This window comes from Scaptodrosophila lebanonensis, unplaced genomic scaffold, assembly GCF_003285725.1.
Source record: "Scaptodrosophila lebanonensis strain 11010-0011.00,11010-0021.00 unplaced genomic scaffold, SlebRS2 tig00000001-arrow-pilon, whole genome shotgun sequence".
Taxonomy (NCBI): Eukaryota; Metazoa; Arthropoda; class Insecta; order Diptera; family Drosophilidae; genus Scaptodrosophila; species Scaptodrosophila lebanonensis.
The window spans coordinates 8,172,594-8,193,907 of NW_022060529.1; the positions used below are offsets into that span (position 1 = coordinate 8,172,594).

General features: G+C 38.0%; 8 protein-coding genes across 9 annotated transcripts; 6 read left to right on the forward strand and 2 right to left on the reverse strand.

The window, feature by feature from the left end:
* Positions 1 to 350: 350 nt before the first annotated feature.
* On the forward strand, positions 351 to 2,714 carry LOC115633954 (anaphase-promoting complex subunit 7-like). The gene is made up of 5 exons (XM_030531471.1): positions 351 to 457; positions 515 to 1,013; positions 1,075 to 1,736; positions 1,841 to 2,121; positions 2,181 to 2,714. Exons 1-5 carry the CDS (start codon positions 386 to 388, stop codon positions 2,506 to 2,508), a joined length of 1,842 nt encoding a protein of 613 aa, XP_030387331.1. The 5' UTR covers positions 351 to 385; the 3' UTR covers positions 2,509 to 2,714.
* Positions 2,715 to 3,339: 625 nt separating this feature from the next.
* On the forward strand, positions 3,340 to 4,179 carry LOC115633817 (pre-mRNA-splicing factor Syf2). Its single transcript, XM_030531303.1, has one exon. The coding sequence runs from the start codon at positions 3,399 to 3,401 to the stop codon at positions 4,077 to 4,079; it is 681 nt and encodes a 226-aa protein (XP_030387163.1). The 5' UTR covers positions 3,340 to 3,398; the 3' UTR covers positions 4,080 to 4,179.
* Positions 4,180 to 4,261: 82 nt separating this feature from the next.
* Positions 4,262 to 4,893, forward strand: LOC115634145 (U7 snRNA-associated Sm-like protein LSm10). Its single transcript, XM_030531718.1, has 2 exons — positions 4,262 to 4,709; positions 4,775 to 4,893. Exons 1-2 carry the CDS (start codon positions 4,267 to 4,269, stop codon positions 4,776 to 4,778), a joined length of 447 nt encoding a protein of 148 aa, XP_030387578.1. The 5' UTR covers positions 4,262 to 4,266; the 3' UTR covers positions 4,779 to 4,893.
* Positions 4,894 to 5,232: 339 nt separating this feature from the next.
* On the forward strand, positions 5,233 to 6,371 carry LOC115624113 (nucleoporin Nup37). Its single transcript, XM_030518711.1, has 2 exons — positions 5,233 to 5,437; positions 5,504 to 6,371. The coding sequence occupies exons 1-2, from the start codon at positions 5,300 to 5,302 to the stop codon at positions 6,326 to 6,328; spliced, it is 963 nt and encodes a 320-aa protein (XP_030374571.1). The 5' UTR covers positions 5,233 to 5,299; the 3' UTR covers positions 6,329 to 6,371.
* LOC115624124 (proteasome subunit beta type-5) lies at positions 6,372 to 7,387 on the reverse strand. The gene is made up of 2 exons (XM_030518723.1): positions 7,188 to 7,387; positions 6,372 to 7,130 (listed from the first exon to the last, which is right to left on the reverse strand). The coding sequence occupies exons 1-2, from the start codon at positions 7,329 to 7,331 to the stop codon at positions 6,438 to 6,440; spliced, it is 837 nt and encodes a 278-aa protein (XP_030374583.1). The 5' UTR covers positions 7,332 to 7,387; the 3' UTR covers positions 6,372 to 6,437.
* Positions 7,388 to 7,940: 553 nt separating this feature from the next.
* On the reverse strand, positions 7,941 to 9,839 carry LOC115633748 (deubiquitinase DESI2). Of its 2 annotated transcripts, none has more exons than XM_030531223.1 (4): positions 9,680 to 9,839; positions 9,169 to 9,342; positions 8,795 to 9,103; positions 7,941 to 8,730 (listed from the first exon to the last, which is right to left on the reverse strand). In XM_030531223.1, the coding sequence occupies exons 2-4, from the start codon at positions 9,301 to 9,303 to the stop codon at positions 8,560 to 8,562; spliced, it is 615 nt and encodes a 204-aa protein (XP_030387083.1). In that variant the 5' UTR covers positions 9,304 to 9,342; positions 9,680 to 9,839; the 3' UTR covers positions 7,941 to 8,559. The 2 variants fall into 2 exon arrangements, with proteins under 2 accessions (XP_030387083.1, XP_030387084.1); XM_030531224.1 differs by having other exon boundaries at positions 9,676 to 9,824.
* A 768-nt stretch (positions 9,840 to 10,607) lies between these two features.
* Positions 10,608 to 13,982, forward strand: LOC115623695 (RNA polymerase-associated protein Rtf1). The gene is made up of 4 exons (XM_030518173.1): positions 10,608 to 10,769; positions 10,932 to 11,871; positions 11,938 to 13,110; positions 13,181 to 13,982. Exons 1-4 carry the CDS (start codon positions 10,695 to 10,697, stop codon positions 13,285 to 13,287), a joined length of 2,295 nt encoding a protein of 764 aa, XP_030374033.1. The 5' UTR covers positions 10,608 to 10,694; the 3' UTR covers positions 13,288 to 13,982.
* Positions 13,983 to 16,244: 2,262 nt separating this feature from the next.
* On the forward strand, positions 16,245 to 20,650 carry LOC115634006 (immunoglobulin superfamily member 10). Its single transcript, XM_030531532.1, has 7 exons — positions 16,245 to 16,571; positions 18,318 to 18,505; positions 18,560 to 18,851; positions 19,551 to 19,994; positions 20,057 to 20,122; positions 20,188 to 20,322; positions 20,378 to 20,650. Exons 1-7 carry the CDS (start codon positions 16,394 to 16,396, stop codon positions 20,584 to 20,586), a joined length of 1,512 nt encoding a protein of 503 aa, XP_030387392.1. The 5' UTR covers positions 16,245 to 16,393; the 3' UTR covers positions 20,587 to 20,650.
* The last annotated feature ends 664 nt before the right edge of the window (positions 20,651 to 21,314 follow it).

Consider the following 21,314-nt stretch of genomic DNA (forward strand, 5'->3'; position numbering starts at 1 on the left):
ACTTCAATTCACTCATGTTTGATAAAATTAAATGATGAAGCATTATGCATTTCAAACTAGGAGTTAAGCAGTTCAGGCGAATTAAAATTACAAAAACATAAAAATTACAGGCCTGTTTGAAAAGGCTTGGATATTTTAGGATTTCAGTAAGGATCCAAAACGCTTTCAATGTGTTAACAATATTACTGTTATGATGAAGATCTCGTACTCGGCAGTTTTCTTAAAAGCAAACCGCGATGAGGATAAAAAGCGGAAAAATAATTTAAGAGGGGAGAACAAATATTTTGCGATAATCGTATTAAAAATCGATGCATTCCACACATATCGCATCCCTAGCCTGCTCGGCGTCCTTCTCGTCTAACGGGGCGATTATAATACGGGCAAAATGGAGAATGCTTTGCTGGCCAATGTAAAAAAGTTATACGACCACCAACTATATGAGTGCGTAATTCCAGCGGTAACTAATAAAGAAATTAAAATGCGAAGTACCATTTATAATTCTCTGTCCATTCAGGCCAGCCTGCTGAGCACTCTGCTGCAGAATGATCGCACGGTGACCACACTTGAGATGGAGTACCAGGTAATGATCTATCTGAGCAGTGCCAACTACAAGGAGCGCCGCTTTCGGCTCGCCTGCAATCAACTGGAGGCCGTCGTCCTTATGCGTAAGACAATGGTGCGTTTTAAGGCCGCCTATTTGGCGGCCATCGAGAACACCTACAGGGAGTTTTCGGAAGTGGAGTTACGCTACAGAGTTGCCGTCTGCTATCGGGAAATGGGTGAACCAAATATTGCAATCAGCACACTACAGGCGGTGCCAGCCAAGTCCCGCACACCCAAACTCAACATGATGCTGGCTCGACTGCTTCATTATGGCTGTAGCACCAACAAAAACGAGGTGGCGCTCGCATACAAGGAGGTGCTACGTGACTGCCCGATGTCCATGATGTCGATTGAGGCGCTTCTGGAGCTGGGCATCGACGGCAACGAAGTTAACTCACTGGTGGTCAATGGTAGGTGGCAGAGATGAACTGAAATTTAGACTCTTACAACGTGCTATTCCCTCATCTGAAGCCGCCACCCTACCAAAGAACATTGAATGGATGAGCATCTGGATCAAGGCACATGCCCAGATGTACGGCCGTAAGCATTTGGAGGCGGCCAGGACATTCCAGCAGCTCAACGACACTACCAACTTCCATCAGAACGAGAATCTTCTCACGCACATTGGCAAATGCTTGTATTATTATGGAAATTTCACACAAGCGGAGCAATATTTGGGCATGGCTGCGATGATAAATCCTTACAACATGGACGCCTTGTGTTCTCTGGCCGTTGTCTACGAATTCAATATACAAAAGAAGCCGGAGCATGAAAAGCTCGTCACCCAAATGACCACCACTGGTGATTTTAGCTCAGCACATTGGTTCGTACTAGCTCAGAAGCTCTACATGAACGCCAAGTTTGATCGCGCGTTGTCCTTTACGGAGCGTGCGCTCTCGTTGAATCCCCGGAACATTGAGGCACTGCTATTGCGTGCGAAGCTCTTTCTGGCCGTTGGGCGTCACAATGAGGCGATCAGTACGTTTCGCAGCGCCCAGTGCTTTGCCCCTTACCGCTTCGAGGTCTACAAAGGTCTCGTCCACTGTTATGTTCATCTGAAGCGCATTAAGGATGCTCAGACGATGTGTGCCCTGGCCGTGCGCCTTTTTCGTACCTCGCCGCGCAGCTACACGGTGAGTGTAAAAATATATGCCTTAGGACGCGATCTGTGGAACAAAGTTTGTTTTACATAGGGACAAGCCTCCATTGCTTTATTCCACTTTTTTATTCTCTTTAGATGTTTGGACGCACACTCTTCCATTCAACTAATCCGACAGCCAAGAAGAACGCCAAAAAATTTGTAGAGAAATCCCTAGAAATAGACGAGCACTACATGCCAGCAGTAGCACTGATGGCTGAGATTTGCAAATTCGAGGGCGCCACTCAGGAGGCGATTATATTACTGAAGAATCAGGTGTCCGGCTTTCCACATCCAAAGCTATTCACCATGTTGGGCGACCTGTTGAGCGCCGAAAAAGAACTGAGCAGTGCCCTCCACTATTATACTCTAGCGCTGAGGTAAATGCGACAATTTTTGGTTTTGTATTAAATACAAAGTTTTAATTTCCATCGCGTAGCTTGGAACCCACTTGCCAGCGTGCTTTAAAAGGTGTGAATGCTTTGGGACAGGCGGCACGCACCGCCAGCAACGCGAGTCAGCCATGTGAGCAGGATGGGAATGGGGGCGGCAGCAGCCACAGCACAAGAGTTGATGAGAATAAAAGTAATGCGGCGACAGTGGCCACGCCTTGTGGCACACCAACTCATGAGTGGCTGCTGGAATGTGAGGAGGCATCAAATGATGCTTTGGAAATGTCCTCGCCAGCCGCACCACATGATGATGCCGAATCGGATACGTTCTCGGAACCTTTCTGGCACGATGTCGATGGGGAGATAACAAACTGATTTGTCGTGCGTTTGCTATTCCTCAATGATGCTCGACCCCCAAACTCAGTCTGCCTGCCTAATCTGATATTTCTGCAACTCTCATCTCACATTCCACAATATACATATGTATTTATTCAATCGCTGGAATTTCATATTCAAACAAAACAAACCCCCACCCCATGTCATGTAAATCATTTTTAATGTTTTTTGGCATATTTTTGTCCTTAACGTGAAATTCGAATAAACTTTATTTATTATATAAAACTGTAAGTGATTGTGTAGCGCTAATTTGCAAAACTAGTTTCAATTAAAATTGTTGATAAATGTCGCGAAATGTTTTTCCATTATTATGTCAGTCGTAGGCAAACAAGCACCAGACCCACTGTGTCATGTATATTTTAAAAAGGTTGTAATTATTTGAAAATGTAAATGCAATGTTTAACGCGCGGCACCAGCTCCACTCATAAACTTCATCGATTTACTTGTAGAACGCATAAGAATCAAGTTTCGTAGCACACACCTTTGCGCTAGGCTATTGGTATTTTAACTCATTCAGCTCCGCAGCAATGCTCGATGACTTTAAATAGACATAATGGAACTATAATTCATAAATTAAACTTGGGGAGAAATCGAACTAAGGTTCTAGATCTTGCTGTAGCTTGCATTTCCCCATATATGGTAGTTCGGAATGTTCGTAGGGAGTATTAGTAGGGACTATTGTATATAGTGTTAAGAATCGGCTTATTACACAAATATCGTATTGAATGTCATATCGGTTTTTGCTCAACTTTCGCTTTCTTATATCGATAGCGCAATATCTATACACTTCCCTAACAACATACACACATATGTTTGCTTTTATTTACCAAATAATACGTAAATAAAAAATATTCACAATACCAAAAGTCATGGAAAAGGTCAAATCAGCTTTGGGAAAGTTGGCCGAGCGCAAGGCCCGTTTACTGGATTTGCATAAACAACGGCAGGAAGCTCGCACACAAAACCACCAAGAAGTCGTAGCTGAAGATGCGAGGAAAAAGTTGCCTAACAATTGGGAGGCAAGAAAGCGCCAGGCAGAATGGCTTTTGGCTGACGATAAGGCACGCTCTGAAGCTGAAGCTGCTGGCAAGGACTACGACCGGCTAAAACTGCTTGAAGTATCAGCCGTTGATGCAGAACGAATTGAGAAGAAGAAAAAACGCAAGGACAACCCAGATCTGGGATTCTCTACGTACGAGGCGCAGACGGCAAGACAATACACACGCTTGGTTAAGAACATGCCAGCGCGCGACATGGCCAAGTACGAAAAACAAAAAGCCGAACTGGGAGATGCTTTCTACGGTGGCCCACACACTACCTTGCATGCTGTGACTAAAGACACTCCGAGTGCCATCAACAACATGGTTAAGGACCTGAATCAGCAAATTGAACGCAGAAAGAAGTACTCCAGAAGGCGCATCTACAACGACGATGCTGACGTTGACTTTATCAATGAGCGCAACTCCAAGTTCAACAAGAAACTGGATCGCTTCTACAGCGAGCACACGGCTGAGATCAAACAAAATTTGGAACGCGGTACTGCAATCTAAGTGGAAACTAGTGTGAAGCTTAAGTATACATTTTAACCATTAAGTGTAAGATCCTAATAAAGAATAAATAAAGTATTTGTAATGTAACTGCCTACGCACACATGTACATATGCATTTATTCATAAAGCAGAAAGGAAAAAAGAGTTAGCAGCCCCGTTGTTATTGTTTTCTTAGACCGGAGCTCAACATGCAACATTTTAGCGCACGCGAAAAGTTTCTTATTTCAAACACACTTAACTGTGTCCCGATGATGATACAAGGGCACGCAGTGCTAATAGATTTGCGGAATGAGACTTCGGTGGCAGGAGTTGTGGACATGGCAGATGGCCAGATGAATATAGAACTATCCAATGTAGTGTTGATTGATCGGAACGGTCATCAATATGCATTTGATTATTTAATGGTACGTAATCGTATGATTCGTCAACTGCACATTCCTCCCACTATCAATATGCAACGGGAACTTCCCGAGGCAATGGAGCGCGGGATATTACGACGCAAGCGTGTGAATAAAACAAACACGAAACGCACCTTCAAACAAAAGCGAGCCGAAGAAAAGCATAAAGAAATCATGGCTCAGATTACAAAACAGAAACAAACGGAATCTTTAATGTCATCGGGAACAAATGGGTCTGTATTTTTATATATTAGATCTTAACGCTATTAATAAGACTAAATATTGTAATTCTTAACAGGTAGGATATCTATGTATGAATGAAATGATTTCTAAATAATCATATAACAAGGGAATATCGCAACATCGAATAGCATCAAGTCGAGAATTTCCTGTTATAGTTCTCGAGAAACTGCAAAGATATTATTATTAATTATATAATATGATAATAATCAAATAATATGATTATAATCAAACATAAAAATAAAGATTTGAGATATGTATGTATGTATAGTTATTAAAATTATATCGGAATGATTGTACACTTAGGTGTTATCTTAAATATGTACATAGCTTTTTAATTTAATGATATAGCTAAAAAAAACGAGATCCATATGAAACTACTTTTTTAAATAAAAACATTTCCTTTTGAATTGCCGTACATACTTGTGATTAATTCACCAGGTGGCAAGTTACTCCGAAGTGTTCGTGACAAGCTACCGGTTAGTCAACGCGCTCGAGCAGATAGCACTGAATTGATATTGGCGCTTGTAGGTCCAGATTCTGCCGAATTTTTTTCAATCAAATATACCTTATTCTGAGCAATATGCATACAGAACCTGATCACTCAGTTTATTTTAGAGATCCCATTACTAACTACGCGATTTGTGCCAATGACTTCGCCTATAATCTTATTTGTGTCGCTATGCGAAAACGGCTTTGCTTAATTTTGGTTAATTTGCCGGTAAGTCAAATCTCAATTTCAATACATTACTATGAATAAAAGGTCATTCTTCATTTTGAACTGTAGGAGGAGACTGGCGAATTTGTGTGGAATAATGTGCAAGAACTGGAAATAAGCGACATTGACCGACACTGCAATGCCCTTTGCTTTTCGCCGGACACTTCGCTTAATTGTACGCCCAACAAAGTGACAATTTGCGTTGCCATTGGATTATGCGAGCTTAAGCTGGTTCACAGCGATCTCAATCAGTACAACCGAATCCAATCTTTAAAGGGCCATACAGACTACATTAACGATGTTGCTTGGGTATGTGATGGGGAGTTGCTCGCCTCGGTCAGCGACGACTTTACGTGCAAATTTTGGAACGTCAGCACAAATCTGGAGAATATAATCACATTTTGCCTATCCTCGGCGGGTATGGCCGTAAAATCTCATCCTGAAGACCCAAATAAAGTACTCGTTGCCGAAAAAAGAGGCATAATTCATCTGTATAATGTGCGTAGCAAGCAAGCGATTGTGTCTGTTGAGGCACCGAAGTTTCCACTGATGTCTGCCGATTGGTCAAATGGCAACCGGTTGCTTGTAGCTGCTTTGTCCGGTGGCGACATAGTTACGTGGGATCTGAGCCGTCCCTTTGTTCCTGCCGATGTTAAACAAGTACACGAAGATGGTGGTCGAGCCGTACAATTTGCACCAGGAAGCTCTGACATAATGGTTGCTAGCATTGGGAGACCTGATATTACATTAAAGGTCTTCGCGCCAAAGTCAGCGGTGCCGTTGGTGGAGTACGGCCTCAAAACCTACGGCGGTTTGGCATGGCATCAAAGATTACCATATATAACTGCAGCGTCTGATAGAAAACTATATTTCTGGAAGGTGCAGGTTAAGTAAAAAGCACGGCCTAAAATAAAGTTACCTTTTTAAAAAATAGTAATTATGTGGTTCCATTAAAAACCGTTGTTGTTTATTATTAGTTTAAATCAAATGAACATGTCTAATATTACTGGGCCGCTTTTTCGGCCTGGTATTTGTAATGCAACATCTCGCAGTCCTCATTTGAAATGACCTTAAACCCATTCTTCGTCATGTGATATACACGGATGATACCACCGGAGTAGGCATCTCTATGGGTGGCATGGTAAATGGCTCTACGGCCCAATTCCTGAGCTGCTTCGTCTTCCAGGTTGTAGTCGTAGCCAGAATCGAGCACACCATATGCGAAGATCGAGCCACTTCCTACTGAGAACAGGTTACCAGCGGTGCGAGAGCCCTCAGAGTCGACATAGTATAAGCCGGGGCCGCGTTTGTCATAGCCAGCTAACATCATGCCCATGCTTAAGCCCATGCCTTTGTATTCATGAGCGATGTTAGCCATGATTTTACTGGCAGCGGCGACTGAGATGCGCTCCTTGTTTCGTAGCTCATGCAGCCGGCATTCTTTTGACAGCACCCGATCCCAATAGACGCAATCGGCGGCGCCACCAGCCAAGGTTCCCAGCAAGAAATCATTAATTTCGACAATCTTTTTCATAGATTGCGAACCAATGTACTGTCCTCCAGTGGCGCGCGAGTCCACGGCTAAAATGACACCACCCTTGAACTTGAAGCCCAACGTTGTGGTGCCGTGATCAAATTCGATCTTAATGCCCGTCTTATCTGCATTTGCTTGAATTTTATTCAAGTTCTCTACAGGCTAAAAAATTATTTTTTTTATTAAATATTTTTCCGAGACAGTTTACCTCGCACTTACATTCGCAAATGGCGGCGCAGCCAATGTGTACGGATTTTCAAAATTAGAGGCGTAGCTCTTCAACTCGTTCACGTCGTCAGTTGCCCATGCTGTGGGCCTCATGTACGAAGCATTTGAAATTTTGCAAATTTCGGCCAACGCCATTACTTCTCACAGTAAAAAATCAGTTCCTTAAATTCAAAGCAATGAGTTGCAATAAGTTGACAACTAATACTTATGTTAGAGATGTATGAAACATCGATTACCGATAAAATTCTTATTTCGCGTTGCCCAACTGTCTGCGGGAGGCTCTGTTGTGCATAAAACCTGTTGACAGTTTTAAAAACTGATGTAGGTTGCGGAATAATACTAAATTCAATAAAATATTAAAAAAGTATATAAAAATATTAGACATACAAATAAACAATAAGAATTAATGTTATTTATGACACATCTTAACATCAATTATGGAAAGATATTAAAATCCACAGTAAAAATACTTTACGTAATACTTTTGAAATATAGATGATATCGCTTAATGAAAATGTAAATAAAATCCTTAGATCTTGTAGTCCTGCATTAGCTAACGATATAAAAGATAAACTATCAGGCACCGTCAGTATGTCTATATCCAAACCTCCACAAAAGAAAACCGTAGGATCTTTGATAAACTCTTTGTCGCCGAGTTACATGGCTTTTATATTACAAAAAAATGTTTAGTTTAATTATATACTTACTGTTACTGGCGTTAATAAAGGCAATACAAATATAGAATTAAAATATATTTTCTTTAAAAATGTTTAATAATAGCATTTATGTGTAAATATCAGAATGTCAAGTACATTTTTGTAATAACAGATCGTTTTGGTGTTTTGATAGAGACGCTAATGCGGCCTTATTAATTTAAAAACAAAATTTAATTGTAAAACTGTTAAAGTAATTATGACAAACGATGGCTTACGTCATTCATAAAATTCTGTTTGGTTCAAGAAAAATGGGCAACTATGATATTATCATTTTGGAGAATACATAAGTAAATTTTTATCAACTCCCTAAAAATGATTTCTCGATGTACAGTACTTAATTTAAAATTCTATAAATGACACGGCAGATGATCTGCCAGCTACTACTCAAACTTATCCTTATCTTAACAATAGCTTACATCTGAATAATAATATTACAAATTACAATAGCCAATTATTTAGTCATTTTGCGTCGCCTAATCGTAATCTATAATAATAGTGTTGCATTTCTTAGGGGTTGTTGGTTTAACGGAAATTTATGCAGCTAACCCGGCTTTGCTATCTGTAACTAAATATTGATATCTCAAGACATGAAAATGCTTATTTATCTTGGGAATTTGTATGTGGCCTATGGTGAATCAGGTAATGCCTCAAAGAGGACTAGTGTCCGAGTCTTCACGTTCTTGGATTGTAGTTATACTCTGCTGCAAAGCATTCGGCGTCAGCCATTCCTTTGGCAGGCATCTTTGTAAAAATGGGACACAAGAGCTAAAATGTGCTAAGCGATTTACCCAGCTTGGTATTTCTTGGCCGCAAAGTATCTGTGACAAATTGTTTTCCAATCAATTAATATCAATAAATAATGGAAAGGTAGTGCTAAGTTACCTGTGTTAAGGATCCGGAAAAATGGTTGCAATTATTGTTCATAAGATGATAGCGATCTCCCCGAAACTGGTTTCCTAGCTCCTCCACAATGCGACGCACTTCCTCATAGGTAAAGTCAGTGCAGCCAATTTGAATACTTTGACGGAATTGAAATTGATCTCCGAGTTCATCGTGATCGCGAGGCGTTATCTCAAAAACGCCCGTGAAAGGAAAAGGGTGTCCACCATATGCGAATTCTGTGCCAAAAGCTTCTACTCCAGAATGAAATACACCAAGCCCAATCGACGTTGTATATTCGTTGATCCAATACTGAAAATTAGTGTAATAGCGTTGATCATGCAACTAAACTAAATGCATGTTTTAAATTGACTCACCATATCATAGACATTTAATATTACAGGTTCCCTTGTCCCCATGTTGGAAGGCAACAGCTCTTCATTACCACTGTCTTTTGGAACACTAAGGCAGCTCGGAAATGACAGGTTGCACGGCAGTCCGTTCGAGAACATTGAATAAATGCGAAGTGTGTTGATTGCGAAGAGAATAATCTGCGTTAAAGGATACAAAAATAGTACAATATGTGAAAATACTTTCCATATTTTTTAATTACAAACATTTGTGTTGATATTCTGTGCTTTTATACCATAATTGTGAACAATATGCATACATTTGTATAAACATATACACTTAAAGCACTGCACTGAACATATGTATATTCAAACATACATGCTTACATATTATATGCTAAGTATGGGAATATGTATAAAAATATCTATGTACATGCAAACAGATGTATATATGTATGAGTGAGCATAGTGAATATGTATGTACATACATACATACATATGTGTACTATATTACAAATGTGTCATGACACATACTTACACCTTTGCAAGGTTCCTAATACGCCATACTCCAAAGAAGAGTGATGAGTTAAGTGAAAGTGTCACAGGTTTTAAATTTATTTTCCCGACGTTCTTTATTTAAAACTCTCAATTTTTGTTTATGGACCCAAGGAAAATACGCTCGGTTTGGTGCCGTGAGAACGAAAAGCACAGGGTGGTCCAATATCTAGTGAGTAGGCGTATCGTCAGTATCCCCACCAGGGCTACAATAATTGCATTTATCGCTGGTTAAGATGCAAACTTTATTTTCTTTAAAATGTTTTCTGTTTTTACACGGTAGGTTGGTTCCAAAAAAGTTGTGTAAAAACGACATTGATCATGTTATTTTAAATCGTGCTAAATGGAAAAATTATTTATTTTCAAACCGTGTTAAATCAAAACCGCTTAAAAACAAAATTAAGTGTACATAAAATAGTTGCCACACTATTTAGGATACAATGGCTTAAAAAATTGTATTTAAAAGAAGTACTATTAAGGATGAGGATTTATATTTATCTTTAAAAAGGTCAGATAATAATTTATTTTAATTTATGCATTTAATATATTGAATAACAGGAAGCTATCTTTCGGGGCTTCTTGCTCAATTATTTCATTTTTAAATTGGTAATAAGCGTTAGTTTCGACAAAAATACCAAAACGAAAAGTGCAAGTTTATTAAGAACATATGAAATTTTTTGTCGTGCTTTCGCATTATTTTATTTCGTATTATTTTTCATTTATTTTATGGTTGTGCGACAAATGCACTTCAGAAAAATATATAATATTAAAGGCAATATGTATTTTCATACATGTTTCGCTATTTTTTGCGAATGCATCCCAATGATAGGTATATACATACATATGCACCCTGTGCTGTTCCACTTTCATTTTGTGGCGTGTATGGAACGCCGAACAGCACGCATTAGTTTTCTGCATAATTTGGAGGTTGGTTGTTAAACTTATTTCTGCGTTGGATAAAAGTGCGCTGAGTGTCGTTTGGGTAAAGCTTATATAAAATGGGAAAACGTCGGACGCAGTCCCTAATCGATTCCAATTCGAGCGATAGTGATTCGGACACAAATTTGGAGTCGGTGAGTAAACGAAAACGATTTTTAGTGCTTCCTACACTTGAATATGTGTATGTAGATATGTATACATACGTTGTGTGCACATTTCTATGTATGTATGTATGTGCTTGTACATTTGTGCGAATGTAACAAATCAATGATGGTATTATTAAATTTACTACGCAGGACTTGTTATCACTGGCAAAAAAGAGGAAGAAGCCCGGCAATGCCAATAAAGCGTCCACTTCCAAGTCTGACTCTGACTCAGACTGGGCGAACAACAAAACAGGCACCCATGCCGCAAAGAAGAAAAAAAGAACAAAAAAGGCGAGCAGAGAGTCGAGTTCGTCGGAAGAGAACTGGGATGATGATAGCCAGGATGAGGCGCTGGTGCAGTTGCCAGCTGCGGATAAGCAACCGCAAAATGAAGCGAATTCGGCCAAACTCAGCGAGCACGAAGAGGGTGAGGTGTCTGATAGTGACTCAGACAGTGGAAAATCGAACTCGTCGTCAGCATCGGATTCGTCAAGTTCGTCCTCATCAAGTTCCGATTCTGAGTTCGATGACGGGTACGACGATGATCTTATGGGCGACGAGGAGGACCGAAAGCGTCTAAACGGTCTGTCGGAAAAAGAGCGAGAAACAGAAATTTTCAAAAGAATCGAGCAACGCGACCTGATGAGAACAAGGTGGGAGATCGAAAGAAAGTTAAAGCTTGCACGACGTGGGGAGAAGAACGAAAAGTCCAAGTCAAAAAGTGAACGTGCAAAGAAAAAATCCAAAAATAAGGAGAAGATAAAAAAAGCAAAAGATTTGATACCACCAACACCGGTGTCGCCATTGCCGCAAAATGAACCCAATACCAACAATACCGAGATGCGGACCTTAGCCAAGAGCCCCTCTCCAATATTATCTAACCGGGAAGTGGCCTCAATGTCAGGGGCACTTGGCGGCTCCGCTGATGGCAGCCCCGATGAACAAGCTGCAGGCGGCGTGTCTGACTATTTTGATCATAAGGAGCGGTCAAAAGAGCGCAAAAAGAATGTGGAAGCCAATAAAACCGACGATAAAAGAAGCAATGCAATGGCCTTGCTGAAGGCTAAACGTGAAGGAAAAGCTAAACGAGGTATATATGAATACAAACATAATTGAAATAAGATAATGATAGATTCAATATTTATAACAATTGCAGAGGAAGAGGAAGCAAAGCGGCAAGCGGAACGTGAGCGGGATGATGAAAAAGAAGAGTTGGAGAGTGTTTCTGGTTGCAAATCGGCTGTAAAACTGAAAGCATCCGAGATTTATTCAGATGATTCCGGCAGCAGTGATTGGGATGAGGATGAAAAGCCAACAGGAAAGCGATCTCGTTCCAATAGCAGTAAAGCGACAAGCGAGTCGGAGGACGACGAGAAGGCGACCAAAAGCCCTGTCTTTATAACCACCCGTGAGGATTTGAACAAGTTGCGCCTTTCGCGGTTTAAAATGGAGCGCTTCGTTAATCTACCAATTTTTGAGAATACAGTTATAAACTGTTTCGTTCGCATCAGTATAGGCAACAATGGGCAGAAGCCAGTTTACCGGGTCGCTGAGATAGTTGGTGTTGTTGAGACGGGAAAAATATATACTTTGGGCACAACTCGAACCAATCGGGGACTGCGTCTGAAGCATGGCACACAGGAGCGCGTTTTCCGCCTAGAGTTCATATCAAATCAGGAGTTTACGGAAAATGAATTCAACAAATGGTTCGAAGTGTGTCAACAACAGAAAGTGCCAATGCCAACAGTTGACCTAATCGATATAAAACAGAACGACATTAAGAAGGCGCTCAACTACGAATTCAAGGACGAAGACGTCGACAAAATCGTTGAAGAAAAAAATCGCTTCCGCAACCGTCCAACAAACTATGCCATGAAAAAGACCTGCCTAATGAAGGAGCGTGACGCGGCAATGTTGCGGGGCGATTACGATATTGCGCAGGACCTAGGCCAGCAAATAGAAGAGCTAGAGAGCCGTGCTTCCGAACTAGACAAAAAACGTTCCAGTAGCTTGAGTCTAATATCATACATCAACGACCGAAATCGGAAACGCAATGTTGAGGATGCTGAAAAGGCCATTATGGAAGAGGCTCGTGCGAATAAGGGCATGAAGATTTCTGATCCGTTTACTCGACGTATTACTCAGCCCCGAATGGGTTTCAAAGGCTCCAAAAAGGACGAAGATGATGTATTACCGGCTCCATTACCACCACCACCTCCAGGGAAGAAGAGGCCAAATGAAGCACCGACTACCAAACCAACGGACAGCAAAGATTACAGCTTGTACTCTTTACACGACTTTGACATCGACCTAGATGTACCATTACCAGGTGAGCTTTCGTTCAAAGCTATTATTATAATGGGTAATAATGTCAATATTTTAAAAATCTGTTTTTACAGTAAACAGCGCTAATGCGGTGCCGAAGCCTGCGAACAAACCATCAGAAACCGTGTCAAAACGTTCGTTAAACTTAGAAGATTACAAAAAGAAACGAGGTCTTATTTAGCTGCTTAATTCAAATAATTAATATAATGACAGTTGTTCGTGTGCTTTCATCATAGGTTAGTGGTTTTAATTAAATTTTTGATACATAGTCGATCAATGTGAAAAGTTAGTCACTATTAGTTTTCGCATTCAACCAGAAAATTAGTTAATGCTCGGATTTCGCAGTTGGCGAATTTATCACCAATAAGTATAATTTATAAATTGTAATTTGTATTCCTATCATAAAAGATAGTCCGTATACATATATATATAATCGATAAGTTTTTTTTGTTTTTAACTACAGACCGCAATCTTTTACATTTAAAGAGAGCACCTTGTTTTTCGCATTGAATCTGTTTCGATCTTTAAGAACTGGCCAACACATACATAGATACACGCGCGCATATATACTATATAAATATACTGTTGATTTATGTTCTAGGTATATTTTTTATTTTTATTTATAAACCATATTTAGATAAAATGTACAATCAGTTGACACACGAAACGTAATTATGACATTAATCATATTAACGCTCTCAATCAGTTTTAGATTGCATAATTTGTTTCCTTTTTATTAGGATTAAGCTCAATATATTGTGTATGTATTAGTTGTTGTATACCAGCAATGTTCAATTAACCTACGTATATTAAATATGTTCTTGTTTGTAGCAATCAAGAACGCGATTTGTAATAAAAATCTATCCATGAAATTAATTATTATCTGTGTAATTTGTATGATGCCCACTGGAATTAAATATCCAAATTGACTTCTCATTTTCAAATCGACATAAAAAGTTATATTTCATTTACTGGCTCTAAACATTTGTTTGGTCGATTAATGAATATTGTGACTTGAGTGTTTCTGGTGGCCTTTAAATTGGTTTGCAGTTTGTTTGTGCAGATGTCGCGTTCTCTTTCCCGTCTCCGTAGCTCACAATTAATTCAATTAATTTGATGAAATGGTTTTTTAATTGAATGTCGAGCTATAGATGTTTTGCGGTACAGTTCGGGGTAAACACAAACATATATTGCCAACGGTTTTTTTTATATATATGTACGTATATACTTATATGAGCAGCTTTCATCAACCTCGTGTTTTTGAGTACGCTGCTGGGAACCTTTTGGCAAACGATATAAATATACCTATAAATATACATACATCTCTCTGTACGTACAAATTCACATCCGAGAAAGCTTAACAATTAACAGAAATCTGTGCTGTCTGTTTTGAATCTAAATTACTCTATAGTGGTGAATGGATATAATATAAACGGGAATGCAGAGCTCTACATATCAGTATCCAGCTGCATGCACATGGCACTGTGCAACAAAAACTTTGTTCTTTTTTGGTAGCCTTCGACCATTTTGTAACATATTGTTTTGAAACTAGATAAAAAAAAGGAGAAATACTCACGGTATTTAGGTCTTCTGGGGTTACGGATTAACTAATATATTAAGCAAAATGTTCAATTCCAGCACATTAAAATGTAAGTATGGCCGAAGATAAAAAAGAAGATAAATGTTTTGTTATTTAGACCTTCTGGGACGTTAACTTGCTAAAATATGAAGCAAAATGTTCAATTCAGCACATTAAAATGTAAGTATGGCCGAAGTCAATCAATTGCAATAAGGCAAAAATAAAAATTAATATTATTTAAGTGAATAGTAATATTGATTAATAGGTTATAATTAATAATTTAATAGTTTTATTTGGTCTAATGGTGTGTTTAAGAATAAACTAAAATAGCCCTAGAATCTAAAGAAGAAATATATTCTTCACCTGATGTAGTTAAAGTTCTGTTTGGACATTTGTTATAATAATGTGATTTTAATGAATTATTCAGACTAGGGTTAAGTTCATTTTCAAGTTGAAACATATAAGTTCTAATAGTAGATTAAAAATTAGTAAAAATTTACTTCATATTATAGCAAAAAAAGGATTCATTTGTTGAAGACTAAGAAATGAATTCTGTTTCTAAAATAAATTTCGAATCTTCAAAAACCTATTTAAATATATATTTAAAAACAGCATGGCTTGTTAACCCCGTTTTTAGAGATTCAAAAAGGATACCTTAAATGGGGGAATTGCTGTTGAAACAAATATTTATCAGTTTATGAAACTAGTTGAGGTTTTTTTCTAAACGTACAACTTTCTATTTCAAAATTTGTGGTAAAAGGACTTATTTTTGTTGCACTGTGCAGCCGGTGCTGCTAAAAGAGCATAGTGTTCACGAATGTTGCTGATCCGATAACAATGATGAACTGGGACCGGGCGTTGACGGCTCCGCACATATTCATTTTTCCATTATGGCACAATGACATTTTATCTGAAAATATGCGACAGAAGCACGTCGACGTCCTCTGAAGCGGAGAGTGTAATAGATCAGAATCAGAATCCGAACAATCAGAATGCTGAAAGTTACCGATGCGTGGCCCTTACACATACAAATAGGCGGCATCGGTAGATTGTATGCATGCATGCGCATATATAAAGATACAGTGTGGATTCATTATGTTTATCAAAAACACAACAGTTAACACAACATTTTCGGGGGTTCCTCATATCAAAAGCGCACTGTTTTCATACATGTTGCATGAACATGTGTATGTACTTATGAGAACTCACTTAAATACATACATATGTATATAAGTAGTATTATATACTTGTATTTATTCTGGTAGCATAAAACTTGCAGTAACATGAACGCGGCTAATCAACCGGCATACAAGCAAGTGGCTTTGGGAATTGGAATCGGAATCGGAATCATCGTCATTGTCATTGTCCGGCTGGTCGTCCGTCATTCAGCGTCTCTTCATCGTCGCCTCTGCATCTTTCATTGTGCACTTATACTTATGAGTTACGAATAGGCCTGCCCGAGCTGTCGGGTTGGGGACGCCGCATCTCCAGTTCTAGCGATCAGTTCAAAGTTGACGTCGTCGCGGTCTGTTCAGTTTTTCAATTTGTGCTTGGGAACGCGAACATTTTAAATTGCGACACGCGCCCAAAGGGAGGTCTGTAAGAGTGTAATAGATTCGATTACCCGGAGCCGTCAATGCTAGCTTATAGTATTTAATTTAATTTAAATTCAAGTGTTGTTTATATACATTTGTGAAACGAGACCAACATGTGGCCGCAAAAGTGCACAAATGGCGTCTTAATAGTGCTTCTATTCTCCCTAAGTCTGGTCAATAGTGAACTCAATTTCAACAATGATCTGGAAAATAATCAAAAGTTTAAAAGCATACCAACTACGATTAAAACCTTTGAGAATGACACTGTTCTGCTGCCGTGCTATTTAAATAGTAAGTATTACAAACATAATTATCTAAAAAAAAATTAATAGATATATTAAAAATAAGGACAGATTTAAAAAGGTTTCCTAAATTTTGGGCACTTTGCAACATGTCTGCTAATTATAATAGACATTATAGTAAAATATCTACATACATATATGCGTTTAGTTTTTTATTGTGCACTGTTTGTTCTGGTGATCATCGCACATCGCGAAAGTAAAAGCTAAGAAGCTTAAATTGGGACACAAGTTAATAAAACTTGTTGTGCGTAGGGGAGCACAGTTGTTTTTGGAAAACGTGTCCTCCAATTGGCAGCAAACGTTTGCATGAAAAATCTAACTTTTTCATTAACTTTCCTTTAGACTTGATTTCTGTATTTTACATATTTTTGTATCTCTCTGGGCAATTAGGTCAATAGAATCGAAAAAAATGATTGATTTGCAGGAATTTAACATTAAAAAAAATTGTTTAGCAAAATCTGTCCATCTTTGTTCATTTACTTGAAGATATTAATTATATTTTTCTGAGGAGTAGAATATTACTATATACAAGTATACACTATACACCAATAGGAATGTTGTCAGATCCGTAATTTTTTGTATAAAAGCAAATATAGAATTCAACAAGAATATGGGAATAATATATAGGAGTATTAATTAACGCAGGGTTGTATAGTAGAGTGAACTGATGTTTGTAACGCTCTAGATAATTCCTGTAGTACAGTAATACAATTTTCAAATACATATTTCGTGGTAACTTCAACACGAAAAAAAGTACATATTTTTTTATTTGAGCATTAAATCTTTTGCTCAAGTTCATATTATAAAGATGAACAACGCATTAAGTTAGGCATGATAAGCAAGAAGTATCTTTCGTAGATTATCGTTGCCCGTTTTCAATTGAATATAACAATGACATTTAATTGGGATAAAAGGAACAAATAAAGTGACTTTATTTACTACACAAAAGCAGTTAAGGAAATTTTCTCGCAACAATGGATTTGGACATAATAGATGAGCAAACGTAAACGGATTCTATTAATTGAACGTTCGTCTCATGTGCTCATGTTCAGGAACGATAGTTTTCTTGCCCTCCAAAATAGAGTCATGATGATATAATTGGACCAGCATCAATTTTCGGTATCAATATATTGATAAAGAATATCAAATTTGTATTGAAAAGTTTTGAATTTATAATTAGCCTTTTAATTAATTAAATCATATATTATTCAAACGTCAAGGTTACCAATTTATGTCTAAATGGCAGAATTTTGATTACGCACAAAAGGCGAATACGATATTTTATATAGATATACTAGGCATACTATATTTTATATTCATATCTTGGTCCAACGAACATACTCGTAGGTAAACAAAATAAAAAAATGGTCAAGTTTCCAATGTTATTAAATTGTGTTCGAGATTTCCACCGTCTCTTATGTGCACAGCTTACTTATAATAAATAGGCCGTCAGCAAAGGATCGAAGAAACATTGTAAAAAGTTTTATTTAAGATTTATAGGAAAAGTGTAATACAAAAATAGTAATCTAAAAAATACACATGAAAAAGTTTGTTTTCGATGTTTAGAAGAATCAACATATTCGTACCAAGTTTGGTGAATTTAAGTTATTTAGTAATATATTATTTACTTTGTGCATTAATGTTGTTTTTACGTGCTTTGGTTATAGCTTAGTGTCCGTGAACCTTAAAGAAACGTGTGTCCTATATTTTGATTTCCGGTTCTTCCGATTTCTAGCACCCTTTCGCTATGTCCGCTGGCACAGAGACGATGTTCCACTTGTTGATTCTCGACACCCAGAGATTTTACCGCAGGAGAGAATTCAATTGTGGGCCAATGGCAGCTTACAGGTTTCAAATGTGCTGGCTGAAGATACTGGCGATTACTATTGTGAGATAATGTCGAGCACAAGTCACGCTGTACAGGTATCTATAATCTTTCATATATTTGTAATTTCCTTAAAATGTATTGTTTGCCAGGTGCATGCGATAGAAGTTCAATACTCGCCTAGTGTCGTTACGGAGCCCAGTGGCGTCTTGGAGCTACCGGTGGGTGCAACTTTTGAAGTAGTTTGTGCAGCCAAGGGAGTGCCACAGCCGGCAATCACGTGGCGCCTTAACGGAAACGCGCTGGACAAATATAACAATATGGGCAACAGGCAGAGTCATTTATTTGAGATCAAGTCTCGCAGCATGTCCGGGCCCATTGAGTGCATGGCCAGCAACGGAGTGGGTCAACCAGCAGTAGCTGGAGTCTATCTGCAGGTGCTGTGTAAGTACTTATTTCTTAAAAAAGATGTTAAAAACATAAGATTAAATGTTGCAATACACTGCCTTCAGCGTTTTATCGGTGAGGTTTAGATTTAACAATGGATTGAAGCAATCAACTTTTATAATTTTATTATAAACGAATGAAAAGGATTCAAACACATTTATTTTTAACGAAAAATTTCGAAATAAATATAAGCATTATCCATCTGTCTGTATTCTCGTTTAAGATTGTTTATAACTTAAACATTCAAGTGATTAGCAGCATTCGGAAACTCTACTTGAGGCGTGTACTTCAGAAATGATTGACAAAATCCACAATATCATTGGATTGTTGGGGAATCGCTCTGTGTTTTTATTTTCCTCGAAATTGTATTTGAAAGAAAACAATTTTGTGGTCAATTCAAAGACATTAGAAATTTTACATCAATTCAATACTTTTGTTAAAGTATTGATTACAGCCCAGAGGCTGGTCAAATAGAGTTTGTCTGGAGAAGATTTGGCTCATCAGTACGAGCAGTTTATCTTTGGAACAAGTGCATATTTTCAGAATCTTTGGAGACATATTTTAAAAGAGGTCCGCTGATAGAAAATTTAAGTACTAATAGCTGATTAAGTAATATTATTTTATTATTATTACGTACACAGACTTTTTAATATTTCTAGCCATTCAATAAAGATTATTATTTTTGTTTTCGAATAGTTGCACCCGAGCTGACACTACCACAGACTGTTGTGTACACGAAAGTGGGAGCTCGTGCCCATTTGGAGTGCATTGTAGAGGCGGCTCCAACAGCAGAGCTACAGTGGTTCCATTATGGAGTGCCCGTACAAACAGGCCCCCAGATAAGCAGCCATGAGACGGAGCTGCAGGCGAATCGTTCGCTGGACCACTATGTTAGTGAAACAAAGCACGTGCTAATCATCAAGAAGGTCAGGGACTCGGACATGGGTCAGTATGAATGCCGGGCTCACAACAATATAGGCTTCAAAAGTGCAACTATTGAATTGACTGGAAGACCAATGCCATGTGTGTTTAAAATTAATCCTGGAACGCAGAGCTCAACATCTCATGTGTTGGTTTGGCAAACCGAAAGTCTACTGCCAGTAATGGAGTTCAAGCTGCGTTTCCGACAGATTCCATCAGGTAAGTCAGTTCATTTGATAACCAACAAATAGATCACATATTTGTGTTTTAAATTCCAAAAGGCAATGTTACAAAACAAATCAGAACTAATTGGACCGAGCTTACCATTCCTGCTCAAGTGACAATCGGTAAGTTGGCGCTGAAGATACTTTTGAAAGATACATTTTATAATCATTGCTTTTCTTGATAACAGGACCGATTTACATCACTTCTTATACACTGCATGGCCTGCAACCAGCCAGCCTATTTGAGGTCTCAGTTCTAGCCAGAAATAGCTTCGGTTGGAGCGATAATAGCAAGATAGTTCGATTCGCCACTGGCGGTGAAGGTAAATCTTAAGCCTATCTTTTGGAACCAATTTTTATAATTCATTCCATTTAAAGTCGAGTTGCCCAATTACTCAACGGAATCAGAGATGCAATACGATGGGCCGGAAGAAGATGACCTAAACAATGAAATCACCCATAGATCGGAGATATTCACGGCGAGCATGATTCATAATAGAGCCACAATCACTATACACAGCGCTTTTGTATATTGCATCATTTTATTAAACCTAAGTTTAGTTTTCCTTCAAAGAACAATAATGTAAAGGGAAAACCACGAAACATTTGTACTGATTGAGATGTTCTCATAAATAAATCAATTTTAAATTATTCTTTTCTAATGCATAATTCTCAAACTCTCGGATATGTCAAAATAAAATATTTTTTTAAAGCTATATGCTTTTTAGCCTAGATTTGTGCTGCAAATTCTAAATGATACAATTAATAATAAAAAAACAAATACATTTTGTAAAAGGTTAGCTTTATTTTCCAAATTCTGGATGGTTAGGTGCTCTTCTATATAATTTTGATTGTTAATAAATTTGAGTCAACATTTTTGTTAGAATCATGACTCAAGGTGTTGTTTGCTGATTTGACTTCCTAAATGAAATATCGGGGTGATGACACGTTTAGACAGATAAGAATGTTTTGATTTAAGAAAAAAAGTATTGGCTTTCATGACTAACTATTTTTAAGAAAAAGCAAGTACATAGTTTTTGCAAGGCGTTACTTTTCAGTCAACAGATTTCTCAAATATATTTCTCCATTGCCTTGTACGAATACTCAAAACTGAATTTATTTTTAAAGTTTCGGTAAATGAAAGTACTATTTAAAATTTTTTGTCAAATTTTTTTTAATTATGCCAATTTTTTTCATTTATTAGCTATAGCATTTTGGCTTTGGAATAAATCGTTTGTGTACCGCTTTTTTAAGGTCAAGCTTGTCTAAAAATAAACTGTTTTCTCGAAATGGCGTAAATATGCGAAAATCATAT

Bases quoted from the DNA above. Each gene is read 5' to 3' on its own strand.
- LOC115634145 (XM_030531718.1), top strand. From the start codon at position 4,267: ATGCAACATTTTAGCGCACGCGAAAAGTTTCTTATTTCAAACACACTT.
- LOC115624124 (XM_030518723.1), bottom strand. From the start codon at position 7,331: ATGGCGTTGGCCGAAATTTGCAAAATTTCAAATGCTTCGTACATGAGG. The intron at 7,131-7,187 runs GTAAGTGCGAGG...ATAATTTTTTAG, and splicing joins CTGCGCCGCCATTTGCGAAT to CCTGTAGAGAACTTGAATAA.
- LOC115633817 (XM_030531303.1), top strand. From the start codon at position 3,399: ATGGAAAAGGTCAAATCAGCTTTGGGAAAGTTGGCCGAGCGCAAGGCC.
- LOC115624113 (XM_030518711.1), top strand. From the start codon at position 5,300: ATGCATACAGAACCTGATCACTCAGTTTATTTTAGAGATCCCATTACT. The intron at 5,438-5,503 runs GTAAGTCAAATC...TTTGAACTGTAG, and splicing joins TAATTTTGGTTAATTTGCCG to GAGGAGACTGGCGAATTTGT.
- LOC115633954 (XM_030531471.1), top strand. From the start codon at position 386: ATGGAGAATGCTTTGCTGGCCAATGTAAAAAAGTTATACGACCACCAA. The intron at 458-514 runs GTAACTAATAAA...CTGTCCATTCAG, and splicing joins ATGAGTGCGTAATTCCAGCG to GCCAGCCTGCTGAGCACTCT. The intron at 1,014-1,074 runs GTAGGTGGCAGA...CCTCATCTGAAG, and splicing joins TAACTCACTGGTGGTCAATG to CCGCCACCCTACCAAAGAAC.
- LOC115623695 (XM_030518173.1), top strand. From the start codon at position 10,695: ATGGGAAAACGTCGGACGCAGTCCCTAATCGATTCCAATTCGAGCGAT. The intron at 11,872-11,937 runs GTATATATGAAT...TAACAATTGCAG, and splicing joins TGAAGGAAAAGCTAAACGAG to AGGAAGAGGAAGCAAAGCGG. The intron at 13,111-13,180 runs GTGAGCTTTCGT...CTGTTTTTACAG, and splicing joins CCTAGATGTACCATTACCAG to TAAACAGCGCTAATGCGGTG.
- LOC115634006 (XM_030531532.1), top strand. From the start codon at position 16,394: ATGTGGCCGCAAAAGTGCACAAATGGCGTCTTAATAGTGCTTCTATTC. The intron at 16,572-18,317 runs GTAAGTATTACA...TCCGATTTCTAG, and splicing joins GCTGCCGTGCTATTTAAATA to CACCCTTTCGCTATGTCCGC. The intron at 19,995-20,056 runs GTAAGTCAGTTC...AAATTCCAAAAG, and splicing joins TTTCCGACAGATTCCATCAG to GCAATGTTACAAAACAAATC.
- LOC115633748 (XM_030531223.1), bottom strand. From the start codon at position 9,303: ATGTTCTCGAACGGACTGCCGTGCAACCTGTCATTTCCGAGCTGCCTT. The intron at 9,104-9,168 runs GTGAGTCAATTT...ACTAATTTTCAG, and splicing joins TATTAAATGTCTATGATATG to TATTGGATCAACGAATATAC. The intron at 8,731-8,794 runs GTAACTTAGCAC...AATTTGTCACAG, and splicing joins TTTCCGGATCCTTAACACAG to ATACTTTGCGGCCAAGAAAT.